A 16,894-nucleotide genomic window follows, 5' to 3' on the forward strand; every position below is an offset into this window, starting at 1 on the left:
AGGGTGTTCTTTCCATCAATATTAAATTGGCTGTCTAAACTCAATTTTTATTCATTCACTTCCAGACTGTCATTATTTATTATAATTTTATGAAATCTTTTCCAACAAACTGTCATGAGCCAAAGGCCTTGTTTGTAAAGAGAGAGGCTCTGAGTCACCATGGTCCTAGCACAATGCATTCTCTATTGCAGTCACGGGTTGCCACTTGGGTCAAAGAGGACAAGTGCCCTTCTTCCATTTAGCGCTTTGATTAGTGTTAGTCATTTACACAATTCTTTTGTTCTTGTGACACACCCAAAGTAGAGGCCCTGTGAAGTGATGCTTAGAAACACACAGAAATCAAAGGCAGGCTATAGAGGATACGATTTATTTGGTTGCAGGAAAGAATCACTTGATTCCTCGATCAACAGTCTGTGTTAATGAGGGAATCCCTTCCATGGAGCTATTGTGTCCTCCATGCAGGGGGGCACAAGGGCCATCCTTGCCAGGAATATGGCATCCTAAAAATCCAACAAGCTGGTTGTACAATTAGCCTACCCATACATGGTTCAAATCTCAGATATTCCTTGCTGGAATGTCAGACTCGAACTGTCTCTGGCCAGCTTAAAGGGAAAGTACAGCCATATGTACCTCTCCTGTTGGTCACAGGAGTGCAGTCCGTTCTGCACTCCTTTTGACTTGTTTTCAACAAACTCTGGCTGATGCCTGCTAGCGTCACAGGGCTGGTCCATGCCAGGGAATGATCACAAAAATATGGTCGGGTTCTCCCCACAACCCTGGACTGCTGAGGCTGAGCCAGCCACTCCTGCTCCCTCCAAAGCCCTGCGCTCCATTGAGCATGGGGGGGGGGGGGGGGGGGGCGGCGGCAGAGCAGAGAGCCGGTGACTGACAGTCACCAGCTCTCTGAGGGCCCAGTATTGTACATTTTGTGCATAAATCTAGCACATCTCAAGTTAACTGACTTCATATGCCAAATGGAACACCCTTTGTACATAATTGTCCAAGCCCATCCCCTGCTTATAAACTGTTCCTTTTTGGCTTTGTTCTGTCTGGAGTTCATTTCGTTACTCTAGATCAGGGATATGCAATTAGCGGACCTCCAGCTGTTGCAGAACTAAAAGTCCCATGAGGCATAGCAAGACTCTGACAGCCAGAAGCATGATACCCAGAGGCAAAATCATGATGGGACTTGTAGTTTTGCAACAGCTGGAGGTCCGCTAATTGCATATCCCTGCTCTAGATAATTTTATTATCTTGATTATAATGTTGCATGTGATGGATTCTTCAGTATGTAGACTAAACATTTGGCTACAAGTAAAAAAAAAAAAAAAAATTATAGGATAGGATGTAGACAGTTGTCCTCATTAGATGATATACCCTCACCTACTAATCTGGCGACAACTCTAACATTTTGGATTCCTCTGTCTTTTTGTCTCCATGACAGTGTTCATCCAGGCAAATTGAGATGTATCTCAATGCAGACAGACGGCAATACAAACTTGATAGTCTAACCTGGCATGAATTGCTGTAACGTGTCACCCATGTTTTATTGAAGGACTCTCCCAGTAGTTGTTCATTATCTTTCTATTGACTACTGATGTCTACAGGAAGATTGTGATGGAATGTCTGTCCCTTCACCTGTTTTTTCAAAGCAGGACTAAACCCACCAATTAAACAATTTCCTATAATGGGACATTTAAGACAAAATACCTACCAAAGAAAAACTAAATAGGGCTTTGATGGCACTACACCAAAAATTTGTATACAGATGTTCATATTTTTTTATGTACAAATATAAAAAAATATTCTGGTTAAGCTCCTGAAGAGTAATCCTAACAAACAAAATATCATGCTACAAGTGCATATATTGCCAGTGTTTACAGATGGTAGCAACCCCAATTGTCCATATAAGGGCATTGCATGATGGCTTGTTCAACACGTTTCATGGGACAAAGCCTGCTTACTCATGTTTAACTAATAAAATACTGTTGCTAAGAGTGGGATCTTTGTAACTTTATGAAATACATTTATCTATAGTATTATTACTCTTCATGATTTTAACCCAAAGTTTTTTTAATATTTGTCCAAAAAAAATGTGAAACTTTTTTTGATTTTTGGTGTGGTATCTTTAGTTTTTCCTTTTGGTAGGGATTTTTGTTTTTAATGTCCAGTTTTTAAGAAAATGGTTCATTTGGTGGGTTTAGTCTAGTTACTAGAAGGATGTAGTACCACTATATCCTTGGATACTAAGACTATTGTTTTGCTGCCTCCCTCTAATTGCACTGCGTTTCCCAAAACTGTTACATTCAAGGCATGCCTTAGATTATAGTGTGGCTGTTAGTTACTATAGAGTGCTTATGTTCGATTTCAAAAGACCTGTCAAGCAGTCGATTGGTTGGTGTAATAACAAATGATATGTGCAACACCATGGCAACTGCTTATAAGAGGCCAAAATGGCCACTTCCGTGGCTGTAAAGTTTCGTTTCACTTTACTTGAAAGTGGAAATAAACCTTGTGATTTAAAGGGGTTGTAATTTTTTGTAATGTTTATTTATTTTTTGTCATACTTGCCTCCACTGTGCAGTTCGTTTTGCACAGAGTGGCCCCGATCTGCCTCTTCTGGGGTCCCCCCGGCAGCGCTGGTGGCTCCTCCCTGCATCAAGGGCCTATGTTGAAGGCTCTCCTAAGGTGGACACCCATGTGGGTGTTTTCCCTGCTTCTGTCTCCATTCACACACAATACAGGAATTGGCCCCGCCCCCTCGACATCCGTGTCATTGGATTTGATAGCAGTGCAGCCATTTGGCTTCCGCTGTTGTCAATCTATTCAGTCAGGACACGAGACACCAGCTAGGGGGGCTTCAGCACCACAGTAGGTTTCATCTTAATGGATAGAATGCATTAAGGTGAAAAACCATGAGGGTTTACAACCCCTTTAAAGTGGTTGTTAATCCTTGCATCCCTCCCTGTAACCTTTTTACTCAGTGTCAGGGATACTTGTCAGATGAGATTCATGCTGATAGCAGAGGAATGAAGCAGCAGACATATGCCGGTGCTCTTCATTTAGACAAGTACATGCTAAAGAGTAATATGCTTTGTTCATATTTCATGTTTTGAGGTTTCCCAAAAGTTACATTCAAGGCACACAGTTGCTCGTGCCCCCAGCTGGACTGTCAAGCCCTGAAGTGGCTAGTGTAATCGATCGCATGTGCAGCATCATGGCAACTGCAGATCAAACTGATGCCAAGGTGGCAGCTTCTTTGGCTATAAAGGATGGGGGGGGGGGGGGGGGCGGGGGGAGGTTTAGTTTCACTAACTTTCTGTCTACCGTGTGTGTGTGTGTGTGTGTATATTTATATTATGTGCCATTAACCACCCTTCATAGGAGATGCAAATCAAAAAATTTCTGTTTCCTGCAATGGCTTAATCAAAAATGATTTCTAAGTGCAAAGCACGTATTCCAAATCCAGCAAGTCCTGAGGGGTCACAGTCTAAGCTGCTGTTTCTTTCCATCAAGTTGCACTTTAGGACTTTTTGGTAAACAAAATCTAATAAACTGTAATAACTACACATCCATTCAGCAGATTTTTTAATGATTTATTTTCCTTTTAACAATTTTGCTGGCTAGCAGCTGTGGTTATTGGCAGGAAATGTGTTTTTTAGCAGTTTGGCAGATGATGCTCCTCCATCGTAACGCTGTGTATGTGGAGCTGTGTCCAGAGTTTATATTGCATACAGATAATCCCCGGGGATTTTAGGCTGTGTGATTTTTACTTTTCTGTTTCTGAAAATGAATTTGCTTTATATGAAATCTGCACAAATGTAAGCAGTTTGTGAAAAGTATTGTGCTACTCGGCTGCAGTAGTGAATTGTACACTTGTTCGTGTCACCTTGCATTCTGTAACTTTTTCCCCTTGTGCTTCCAGGGAATATCTGGCAGTTTTTAAGAAAACTGTGTCTGTCCATGAAGTTTTTCTGCAGAGGATCGCCTCTCATCCCATCTTGAGCAAAGACCGAAACTTCCATATATTCCTGGAATACGACCAAGATGTAAGCACCCTTCCTTCCTGTGTAGAGGCCGAGGCCTGGATGCTGACACAGCTGTTTCATTGATGTTTTTCCATTTAGTTGCAGTATCCTTGTTCAATCATGTAGTGTCGCAACCCCCCCTTTTTTTTTTTTTTTCTCCCCCTTTAAGAAAATAAAAAGTAAAGCAGCTAAATACGCATCTAAGATGCATATATGGTAACTGTTTTACATACCAAAGGCCTTGTTCACATAGGTGTATCTAAGCATACATCCATGCGAAGGGTCATGTTTGCGCGCACACAACATGCACAGCTCTTCTCTGCATCTGCGCACAGGCACTCCTATTCATGTTTGTTAGGTACTCAGCAGCTGCACAGCCACTGGTCCGAATTTGAGAACGTGCAGGTGCATTTCTCTAAATGCGCACTGTCTGCATTCAGGGACATACACCCCAACAGCTTTGTCATGCATCTTCTGCATCTCATTTAACACAAATGGGTCTGCCTGCACGTGGATGCATTGAATACCTGTGTATCCCTTTCAGACAAACATGGAACCTCTCGTGGATGTAAGCTTAGATGCACCCTCCTGACCAAGACCTAAGAATTTTGTTTTGCTAATCCTGAGAAAATCCAAGCGCTCAACCTCCACTACACTAACAGCTTTCAAGAATGCACCCCCAGAATGATCACTGGTCATTAAGCCCTAGTTTACACCAGTGTGACTTGATGGCTTAATTCAAATCACTGCAGCTGTTGGGGGCACTGGTCAGGGAAAGAGGAGCAAGGAGCACCGGTGAGGGAACTGAGAAAAGGATCAGGGCTGCTCTGTGCAAAATCATTGCACAGAGCAGGTAAGTATGACATGGCTTTTTTTTTTTTTTTTTTTTTTTTTTTTTTTTTTTTAACAAAAGCCGAACCTTTAAAGTAATTGTAAAGGTAGAAGGTGATTTATCTAATGCATTCCATGCATTAAGATAAAAAGCCTTCTGTATGCAGCAGCCCCCCCCTCCCCCCAACACTTGCCTGAGGTCCCTCTGTCCAACAATGTCCACGACTGTCTAAGCTGTCTGAGATTCTCTGTCCTGGTTAGCTGAGATACAGCAGCGGTGCCATTGGATGCCACTGCTTTAAAGTCAGCTAGCCAATCGGGGGAGAGATGGGGTGGGGCCAGGGCTCCGTGTCCGAATAGACACAAGGAGCTGTGAGTTGGCTTGGGTACCCCCATATCAAGCTGCTTGCTGTGGGGGCACTGAATAGGAGGGAGGGGCTAGGATCACAGAAGAGGGACCCGAGAAGAGGGGCTTGGCTGCTCTGTGCAAATCTACTGTAATAGAGCAGGTAAGTATAACATGTTTGTTATTTTTATAGGAAAAAACAAATGAGAGTTTACATACATTCACTTTCTTACTACTTGCAGGAGTTTAGTACTCTCTCCTTCCACCACTGACAGCACATTTGCACTGCAGTACAACCTGACTGGTATAAAGCATTGGCCCTCCTCTCAAAATCTAAGGATTACAAGAGGCTGATAACATTGACTCCATTTAAAAAACGTGCTGGAGAGAGAAACGCCTAGCCTGAGAGACGGTTGCTTAATGGTGAGCACTTCTAACTTGCAACACTAGGCTGCTCAGTTAGAATTCAAATCCGGACACTTCCGGCATGACGTTTGCATGTTCTCCCCTGTGCTTACTTGGGTTTCTTCCAGTAATTCAGGTTTTCTCCAACACTCCAAGGACATGCTGGTTAATTGACTGCTATATGGTATGTGTGCATGTGAATGTTGGGATGTTTGATTGTAAACTCCCTTGAGGGCAGAGACTGATGTGAAAAGTACAACATAACACTATATATTGTTACCATTAAATAAATAGTATTTTTTAGAAGGAAGTCGGCTAATGTGATTCTGCATATTAATCTCTACAGTTGCCTAGAATCATGTACTCCCGATCTCCCCTGTTCCAGTATAATTGTCTATTTTTTTAGAAACCATTAAATTATTCAAAAAAAAGAAAAAGCAAATATGTTGATATTGATCTTCGTACATGTTGCATGTAAGTTAAAAGCAAAAACTGTGCTGGGTATAGTATAGGCTCTGGAGACCGTAAGAGGGCATACTTGAAAGGCTTTGCCATAATTTGAATCATCTCTTCTTCCATATTCTGAAAACCCTACCAGACCAAAATATACTTCAACTGGTGTGAAATCTACAAACCCACCCACAAAAACATGGACACCGGAGCCAATTTGGATTTCCCTTCATATTAAGCCTCCTGAAAAGTTTGCAGCATTTAAAATGAGCTGGTTTGCTTTGCTAAAAAAAAAAAATCTTGATTACATTTTTAAACACTCCATCAAACAGGAACAAAGGACCATGGCGTGCAGTCATCACACTTCCTCAAAGCTTTTAACGTATGTCTTTTGTACCTGTGTGTTTTTTTTTCTTTTTTTTTTATCAAGTGTTTATAGTTCTATAAAGGAATGTTTTAATGGCAAGTGTGAAACCATACAAATTTCACGTGGATTGCAACGAACTGCTTAGTGGTTGTAAACCCTTACAACCAACTTTGACCTACAGGTAAGCCTAGATTAAGGCTTACCTGTAGGTCCAAGAAATATCTCCTAAACCTATACGGTTTAGGAGATATTTGCCGAAAGACAGGCACCGATGTCTGCGGCGGACTGAGCGCGCCGCGGTCAACGGCGATATGCCGTGAGTGGCAGATCCCATGCGCAGGAGTGACATCATCGCGGCTTTACCGAATGACAGCGGCGGAGCAGCGAGACCCACCGAGAAGATGGATGCGCCGGACTACAGGGGACAGCGGTGACTTCGCTGGCTCCTGTGGCAGGTAAGTGACACATAATGGACTACTATGCGATGCATAGTAGTCCATTATGCTTTACCTTTGCAGGTAATGAGAGGAAGTAAATTCATCAGGGTTTACTTCCTCTTTAAGCCCATCGATTGATTGGATTTTCTTTCCTTCCACCATGGTTTTAAGGAAAGGAAATTGCTTGATTCCCCCATCAACGCAGTCTGCATGCCCCTGCATGAGTAGACTTTCCGGCCACAGAACACAATTACTGCTAGCGGCTATAGCTTGCAGTAATCGTATATAAAATAAAATCTCAGAGGCTGGTTTTACCCAAATCGAATAATGCATTGACTGCATTGGTACAGTCAGCATGGATCTAAATTCGTCGGTCCCTGCTGAACAGGCCGAATCACAATCCATGTATGAGCCGGCTTTATGCAAAATTTCTGGCTTCCAGTGCAGCTTTTTTTTTTTTTTTTTTTTTTTGTTTATAGCACATACAGGAATAAAAATGTTCTGTTTTTAACCAGTTGACCATATTTTATTTATTTTTATTTTTTTAAATGCAGAACGGTAGTTGAGGTGGGCTTTACTTGGATGCTAAAGCAATGCTAGTCGCTTTTTAAAAGGGGCATAATGAGGATTTGTTTTGATTATTTTTGAGGATCTGGTCGCTAATGCACTATCTTTCTGATTTTAGTTAAGTGTAAGGCGGAAAAACACCAAAGAGATGTTTGGCGGATTCTTCCGGAGTATGGTGAAGAGTGCTGATGAAGTTCTTCTCTCTGGAGTGAAGGTGGGGTCCCTAGAGGCTTCATATTGTTCAAATATATGTATATGTATTTTTACATGTGTGTATCTACAGTGAGGAAAATTGATCCCCCTGCAGATTTTGTAAGTTTGCCCACTTACAAAGAAATGAAGGGTCTATAATTATAAGTGTATTTTAAATGATTGAGACAGAATCGCACACACCTTCCTGGTTGGCGTGTCTCCCTAATCCAGAAAAAACCCATGATACAAATGTTATAAATTTGAGTTGCAGTTCAGTGAGTAAAAGTATTTGATCTCCCTACCAACCAACAATTCTGGCTCCCACAAACTGGCTACAGTATGTGCTCATGTGGTACACAAATTAGTCCTGTCAATTTAAGAAGGTGTGCTCCTAATGACAACTCGTTGTGTATAAAAGACACCAGTCCAAAGAATCTCTCTTCTATTTAAACCTCACAATCATGTGCAAGACCAAACCTGTCAAAGGACTTCAGGGTCAAGATTGTAGACATGCACAAGGCTGGATTGGGCTGCAAGACTATCAGCAAGAAGCTTGGTGATTTTGTATTTCTTCTTTTTATGAATAAAAACTCCACCAGTTGTCTCCTCACGATCAATCCCCCTCGGTCTGGCGCTCCATGCAAGATTTTGCCACAAAGGGCAAGGATGGGCGTGAGAAAAGTGAGGGGTCAGCCTAAAACTACACAGGAGGCGCTTGTGAATGATCTCAAGGCAGTTGGGACCACAGTCGCCACATAAACCATTGGTAACACAATATGGTGCAATGGATTTAAATCCTGCAACGCCCGCATGGTCCCCCTCCTCAAGAAGGCACATGCATAGGCCTGTCTGAAGTTTGCCAATGAATGTCTAAATGATTCAGAGAATGATTGAAAGTGCTGTGGTTAGATGAGACCAAAATTGAGCTCTTTGGCATTAACGTGACTCTCCATGTTTGGAGGAAGAAAAATGCTTACTATGACCTGAGGAACACCATCCCTACAGCCAAGCACTGAGGTGGACACATTATGCTTTGTAGCTGTTTCTGTGCTAAAGGTACAGGCCGACTTTTCCACATTGAGGGGCCAATGGACAGGGCCATGTTCAGCCAGAACACTTAAGAAGGGTCATGGATGGGTCTTTCAGCATGACGATGACCTAAAACATACCGCCAAGGCAACAAAGGGGTGGCTCAAGAAGAAGAAAATTAAGGTAATGGAGTGGCCTAGCCAGTCTCCAGACCTTAATCCTATAGAAATTTCCCTAATCGTCTTTCAGGACAGCCACTATGAGAGAGAGTCTCCTCCTCTTCCTCTGGAAACACTGCGCCAGCCCATAAATTCTTACTTCCCCTGCCAGACCTCAGTTATTAGTGTTTTTCCTCCGGCGGGGAGACACTGTGCAGGGACCAGGCCGATCAGTCAGGGAGGCTGTGGTCATTCTTTTCATCAAAGAACCCAGGTTGAAAGAAGCGGGGGCTTCGTTAAGAGAAAGCTGGGGTCAAGCCGCTCGGATTGATGTTGGGTTTACTTGCCTCACCAGGTATTGCCACCCCTTCCTAGTTGAGCGCAGGGTCAGGTCGTGGGGGACTCCTATCGCGTCTACAGGGACGCAGCTGGCAAGCCGTTCGGATTTCCCTGTACAAGGGTACAGACCGCCTTTTTTTTTTTCTTTGAACCGAGCGGGCTGAACGACGGGCGACGTCTTATCCGGCGGAAGCGAAGGCTTGACCTCGAATACGATCGACTTCCGGGTCATGGAGCTGATAGGAGGGCCGGACACAAGCTGGAGACGAGTTGGGAATGCACACAGGCAGCGTGAAACTCAGTAGTAAGCAGCCACCTGCAGTCATGTCGGAAGCTGATGCTCAACCAACAGACACTACCTTCAGCATTTCTAAGGTAAGAGCACCCTGGGGAGGGGTACTCTCTATCTATGATCCCCCACCCCCAATGTATGGTTCTATCATGGGGGGCAGACCCCCTGGGTGGCCGGGGCGGAGGGGAGGCTCAGATCCCTTCATTTAAAAAGGGGTCTAGTGCACTCCCAGGGTTGTATCCTGAGCTTTGTATTGACTTTTTCTCTTTCTGTTTTTTTTCTTTTTTACTTATTTCAGAAAGCTACGGAAAAAACTAAGTCCACGCATAGCTCTAAAAAGAAGTGTGCCTCCTGTAGGGACATTTTAGGGGAATCTTGGGCAAAAGTGTTGTGTAGAGACTGTATAGATTCCCTTGTTGGGGAAAGGGAATCTGAACAGGAGTCAGGACTAGCAGCTTCAGTCAAAGAGCTCTCGTCCACCTTCTCTTCTTTTAGATCCCTGTTTGTAAAGTTTCAGCTTCCCACGGTTCCAGCTACCCAGGATACAATCCCACATCTAGCACAGAGTTCTGCTCCGGTTCAACCTGCTACTACAGGGGGGTCAGAGGTTGCAGGCCCTTCAGGGACAGGAAGGGGACTTCCAGACAGTTCCTCTTCCGATTTCCCAGGAGGGTTCAGAGGGGGAGGACCAGGACGGGGGTCCAGGAAAGCCTCCAATTATAAATTATCCCTTGAGGTAGAGGACCTCTTGAAAGCGATTTATACAACCCTCGGTATCCAAGCAGATAAGAAGCCCCTAACCCTTCATGACCAAATGTACTCGGGTTTAGGGGAACCAAAGAGAAGGGTGTTTCCAGTGCACGAGGTACTAATGGAAACAGTTAAAAAGGAGTGGCAGGATCCTGAGAGCCCTTTTCTAGATCCCTTAAAAGAAGATTCCCATTTTCAGAGGACCCGGCATGCATTTGGAATAAAAATCCCAAATTAGATGCCGCTTTCTCCCAGGTCTCCAGACACACGGATTTGGCGTTTGAAGACATGGGGGCTTTAGCAGATGTCATGGACAAAAGGATTGACTCTCTGCTTAAAAAAACATGGGACTCGGCTATCGGCAGTTTAAAGCCTGAAATGGCAGTTACGGTTGTGGCTCGCAATTTAGAGCACTGGCTCTCACAGATCCAACAACATATTGAGGCAGGCACAGATAAGGAAACCATTCTGTCGTCCTTCCCTCCTATGCTGCGAGGTAACGCTTGCATAGCAGATGCCTCTGCTGAGTCTGTCCGCATGTCGGGCAGAACGGTGGCTCTAGCCAATTCGGCCAGAAGTACCCTCTGGCTAAAAACGTGGCCAGGGGATAGTACCTCCAAGGTAAAACTGTGGGATACCTTTGACGGGGGACCTCCTTTTTGGCCCAGGGCTAGAGACTGTTCTAGACCGGACAGGAAAAATCCTTTCCTCTTAAGCGTAAAACCCCCGTACAAACAAAAAAGGGGTTTTGTCCACAAGGGCGCAGGGAAACCCCTAAACCAGAGGGGAAAATGGAGAACCTGGCCCCAAAAAAGGGAGGGGCGATTTTTCGCCCTCCTGACCAGCCCCGTAAAACCCAGTGACGTTACAGTGGGAGGAAGACTGGGGGCCTTTCTCCCACAGTGGGAGACAATATCCCCCAATCAATTTATTTTAAGGGTAATAAGGGGGTACCTCTTGGAATTCTCAAGACCGCCCCCACAAAGATTCCTTGTCGCGCATCTACCCAGGTGCATGGCAAAGGTCGAGGCCTTGCTGGAAGCATTGTTGGAATTTGAGAATCGGGACGTATTCTCAGTCCCAAAAGCAGAAGAGGGAAGGGGTTTTTATTATGTCTTCGTAGTGAAAAAACCTTCAGGAAAGTTCAGATTAATTCTGAACTTAAAGCCCCTGAACTGGTCAGTGACATACAAAAGATTCTGCATGGAGTCAATCTTTTCAGTAAGGGCTCTTCTACCCCGCAACTGTTTCATGGTATCACTGGACCTAAGGGACGCGTATTTACACATCCCTATAGCGGAGGCCTCGCAGAAGTTTCTACGCCTTGCCATAGATCTAGGGGGAGAAACGGTACACTTTCAGTTTCAAGCCCTGCCCTTCTGGCTATCCTCTTCACCCCGCATTTTTTCCAAGGTCCTGGCAGAAGCCATGGCCTTTCTTCGGCTCCAAGGGATATGTATAATAGCCTGCCTGGACGACCTGCGCTTATTTGCAGCATCCCCAATACAGTTAGTCAAGGATCTCGACCTAACCAAAAGGGTCCTTACAGACCTGGGGTGGCTTCTAAACTTGGAAAAGTCCAGCCTGATCCCCTCGCAACAGATCTCCTATCTAGGTTTCCTGTTGGACTCAACACTGTTGAGAGTTTTTCTGCCGAGGTACAAAAGCTGGACAGAGCGGTGGCCTCTCTTCAGAGCAACCAGCTGTTTTCCATAAGGGTTCTGATGTCAGTATTGGGTCTCCTTACATCTACCCTCACAGCAGTGCAGTGGGCGGGACTACATTTTCATCCCCTACAGACCTTCGTCCTAGGGGTGTTTGACCACAGTCAAGAGGCTCTAGACACCCTAGTACATGTTCCACACCAAGAAAAGAGATCCCTCTGGTGGTGGAGGAAAGTGACGAACCTGTCGCAAGGACGTCTGTGGCTCATCCCGGTTTCTCGGGTACTTACCACAGATGCAAGTGGCAGAGGTTGGGGGGCACATTTGGGTTCCCTTCTAGCCCAGGGCTCTTGGGAGGACGACGAGTTGTCTCGGTCGTCCAACTGGAAAGAATTAAGGGCAGTGGGACTAGCCCTCAGGTTTTTCAAAAAAGAGCTCCTGGGTCACCACATTCAGGTGCGGTCGGACAACTCCTCTGCAGTGGCCTATTTAAACAAACCGGGTGGCACGAGAAGCGGAGCCCTGTTGTCTTTAGCAACAGAGATCCTGAGCTGGGCCGAGACCTACACCCTTTTGCGCTCAGCATTTTTCCTGAGGAGAGAAAAACGTGGTGGCAGACTTTCTCAGCCGAAAGAGGCTGAGGGAGGGTGACTGGGTTCTCAACCAGGAGGTCTTCAATCTCGTAATAAAGAGATGGGGACCTCCAGAGATGGATCTTTTCGTGTCCACAAGCAACGCAAAAACCCCCTGTTTTTTCTCCCTAAGAAGGGGAGAGGGAGCCTTAGGTGTTGACGCTTTGAACCAGAATTGGCACTTCAGAACGTGCTATGCCTTCCCACCTCCGGCGTTGTTGCCAGCAGTTCTGAGAAAGTTTCAAATGGAAAGCACATCTCTGATTCTGGTGGCACCGCATTGGCCCAAGAGGGCATGGTTCTCAATACTGAAGCAGTTGGCGGTAGAACCTCCCCTATTCTTGCCCCCCTCGGGACGATCTCCTCTCTCAGGGGCCAGTCCTCTGTCCACGAGTATGCCAGTGGAAGTTAGCGGCCTGGCTACTAAGGGGGGGTTTATTAAAAGCTAAGGGGTTTTCAGAGAGGCTAGTTTCTACCCTCCTGGACAGTAGGAAAAAGGAAACTCGCCAGATCTATGAAAAGGTCCGGTTATGTTTCAATAAATGGTGCGTAGAGAGCTCTTTCCCAGTACGGAGCTCCTCCTGCAGTTTTGGAATTTTTACAGTGTGGGGCAGATAAAGGCTTATCCATTAGTACCCTTAGGGGTCAAGTGTCAGCCCTCAGTTTTTTTGTTTATTTAGAAGAGCATTTGGCTGCCAACCCGTGGGTAGTCAGATTCTTTAGGGCCCTGTCTAGACAGAGACCGGTCCAGGGTCTGCCCTATCCCAGATGGGATTTGTCCTTAGTTTTACAAAGCTTAACGGGACCCCCCTTTGAGCCTTTAAAAGAGTGTTTACTAAGAGAACTGTGAAGACGGTGTTTCTGGTAGCCTAAACAACTGCCAGGAGGGTCAGTGAGATGGAGGCCTTATCAAACGGGGCTTCCTTTGGCGTTTTCCCGAACCGGATAGTTTTAAAGACCGATACGTTCTTTTTGCCGAAAGTGGCATCCGGCTTTCATAGAAGCCAGGAAATGGTTTTACCCTCATTTTGTCCCAATCCCTCAGGCGAGAAGGAACAAAAATTTCATGATTTGGATGTTAGGAGATGTATCCTACACTATTTAGAACTGACCAAGACTTTCAGAAGGTCAGACTCCTTATTTATTTTGTTTTCCGGGGCCAGAAAAGGTTCCGACGCACTATTGCTGGATGGCTGAGTAGCCATCTAGCAGGCTTATTCAGTTGCAGGGAAAGAAATCCCAGTGGGTATTAAAGCACACTCTACAAGAGCTATGGCAGCCTCCCAGGCAGAAAGAGCGGGAGCAACGCCAGAACAGATTTGCAGGGCAGCAACATGGTCCAGCTACTCCACTTTTGTAAAACACTACAGAGTGGATCTGGTGTCGGCAGGTGAGCAGGCCTTTGGGCGAAAGGTTTTGCAAGCTGTAGTCCCACCCTAACTGGTAAATGCTCGTTTATCCTCTCCTAGTGGCTGTCCTGAAAGACGATTAGGGAAAATTAGAGTTAGGCTTACCGGGAACGTCTTTTCCAGTAGTCTTTCAGGACAGCCCTAGTTACCCACCCGAAAATTGGGGGGAGTCTTACAAAAGACCAGAGCGCAGCAGGATAATGGTATTTGACAATGTTATTAATGTGTTCTTGTGTCTCCCCAGCTGTCCGGAAGTAATCTCGATATAAACTGAGGTCCGGCAGGGGAAGTAAGAATTTATGGGCTGGCGCAGGGTTTCCAGAGGAAGAGGAGGAGACTATCTCTCATAGTGGCTGTCCTGAAAGACTACTGGAAAAGACGTTACCGGTAAGCGTAAACTAATTTTTATGGAGGGAGCTGAAACTTTGCTTTGCCAAGTGACAGCCAAGAAACCTTAAGGAAGATCTGTGAAGAAACATGAACCAGAATACCTACTAAGATGTGTGCAAACCTGGTAACCAGTTACAAAAAAAAAAAAAAATCTTACCTCTTTACTTGTCTACAAGGGATTCACCACATAGTACTAAGTCATGCTTTGCTTGGTGATCAAATACTTTTTACTCACTGAACTGAAACTCAATTTATAACATTTGTATTGTGTGTTCTGGATTTTTGGTTGATATTCTGTCTCTATCATTTAAAATACACATGATAAAAATGATAGAACCTACAATTCTTTGTAAGTGGGCAAACTTACAAAATCTGCAGGGGATCAAATAATTTCCTATGTGTATGTATATATATTATAATATAATTTTATGTACGTGTATTCTATTCTCTCTAGCCTCTATTTGCTCTCGCCACCCCCCCCCCCCCCCCCCCCCCAAATTATTAGCAATTTTCAAGTCTTGCCACTTGGATTTAGGTCTGGACTTTGATCTAAACCATTCCATTGTAGCTCTGGCTGTATGTTTAGGGTCATTGTCCTGCTGGAAGGTGAACCTCCAACCCAGTCTAGTCTTTTGCAGACTCTAACAGGTTTTCTTCTAAGATTGCCCTGTATTTGGCTCCATCCAGCTTCCTTGTCCCTGCTGAAGAAAAGCATCCCCACAACATGATGCTGCCACCACCATGTTTCATGGTGGGGGTGATGTACAGTGTTTTCCACCACACATAGCATTTTGATTTTAGGCCAAAAAGTTCAATTTTGGTCTCCTCTGACCAGAGCACCTTCTTCTACATGTTTGTGTCTCCCCACATGGGTTCTCACAAACTGCAAATGGCACAACTGATGGCTTTCTCCTTGTCACTCTTCAATAAAGGCCAGATTTGTGGAGTGCATTAGTAATAGTTGTCCTGTGGACAGAGTCTCCCAACTGAGCTGTGGATCTCTGCAGCTCCTCCAGAGTTGCCATGGGCCTCTTGGTGTTTCTCTGATCAACCTCCCTGGCGGTTTTCCAGAGTTGCTGCGGGTGAAATTTCAGTATCATTAGCAGTAACCCAGAGCCACACTCAGGATTGCATTGCAGGATCCTGCAATGTCCCCTCGCTGTGTCTGTAGGCCGTGACCTCCGCTCGATGCCTCTGTTCCAGGCTCCATTCCCTGCGAGCGCAGTAACGCATGGGGGCAGACATCATATCGCCAGGGAGGATACTGCTCTCCTTGCTCGCCCTGTCAGTTTAGGTGGACGGCAATGTCTTGGAAGGTTCGCAGTTGTGTCATACTCTTTACATTTTGGTATGATGGCTTAAACGGTGCCGTTTTCTAACGACAGGGTTTACTGTACTTTTTTTTTTTTTGTTTGTTTATTTTCTTTTTAACCATCTTGCCTAATATGTAGATTAACTGTCTATTTTATTTTGTGATGTCAATGGCATTGCCTGCCTATACCCCATGGGGCCCTTTCTGGTGGAGAATGATCAGGCTGGGTTCATGGTGTAATCATTTTTCCCTTTCCACAGTCAGTCATCTTTGTTACTTTTTTGTTCAAAGCTTCGGATATTTTTTTTTTTTTCCTTGCCTAACTCAGCTTTAAACATCTTCACACCTTTATCCCTCACCTGTCTTATGTGTTGACCTTCGTGATTCTGTTTGTTCATTAAGGTTCTCTGACAAACATCTGAGGGCTTCACAGAACAGCTGTATTTTTATACTGAGAATAAATTGAACATAGTTGGACTCTGATACCCCTAACTAAAATCTAGTGGAACCAATTGCCTTTAGAAGGTATCTAATTGGCAAAGAGTAAAGGGGGCTGAATACAAGTGCAAGCCACCCTTTTCACATTTTATTTGTAAAAGATTTTGAAAAGCTTTTATTCTCACTTTTCTTACACTTTACACTTATGTTCCACTGTGTTGGTCCATCACATAAAATTGTAACATGTCATGAGGAAAATTTCAAGGGGCACTACTGTATTTGTGTGTTTATATATTTTCAAAACTTTTATTTATTTTTTTTCTCGTTTTTCCAATCTCTGGTGTGTATATTTATCTCAGAGTGTCTTTCTCCATGTTGATTGCATCGTTTTTACACAATGACTCTTCTATATTATAGTGTAATCCTTTCCTACCTCCTAACCTCATCTCTCATCGCTTTTTCCTCTGCACAGGAAGTTGATGAATTCTTTGAGCAAGAAAAAATATTTCTTGTGAATTATCACAATAGGATCAAGGACTCCAGTTTTAAGGCTGACAAAATGACAAGAGCCCATAAAAGTTTGTATACTTTTCAGAATCTATTTTTCTCATTCAGTGTATGGATTTTCAAGCTGCACTCATAGCAAATTCTAATGGCCAAGAACAATGTGTTTTACAAGGAATGTGTGTGAATGGAAGGGGGTATGTTTTATTCTAACTTGAAATAACCCTGAACGTCTGTGCAGGCATTTCCTACACCGAAGTCTTCTATTGCTTCCCTCGGCGGGGTAATGCGGTCTTCTAGCTAGAAAGGCAGCTCTGGTGTCATGCCGGTGCTACCTACAGGAGATGGACTTGC

The 16,894-nt window shown here is 44.5% G+C and overlaps 1 protein-coding gene across 1 annotated transcript in view; it reads left to right on the forward strand.

Moving 5' to 3' along the window:
• The window catches only part of SNX5 (sorting nexin 5), a 94,201-nt gene that overhangs the window by 41,313 nt on the left and 35,994 nt on the right, over positions 1-16,894 (forward strand). The window contains exons 5-7 of the mRNA XM_077486006.1: positions 3,926-4,049; positions 7,550-7,645; positions 16,509-16,614. Of these exons, the coding sequence (XP_077342132.1) occupies positions 3,926-4,049; positions 7,550-7,645; positions 16,509-16,614 (326 nt within the window). The remainder of the gene's footprint in view (positions 1-3,925; positions 4,050-7,549; positions 7,646-16,508; positions 16,615-16,894) is intronic.

The sequence above is a fragment of the Lithobates pipiens genome, unplaced genomic scaffold, assembly GCF_037356315.1.
Source record: "Lithobates pipiens isolate NorthernLeopardFrog02 unplaced genomic scaffold, aLitPip1_a1.2 Scaffold_18, whole genome shotgun sequence".
Lineage (NCBI taxonomy): Eukaryota > Metazoa > Chordata > Amphibia > Anura > Ranidae > Lithobates > Lithobates pipiens.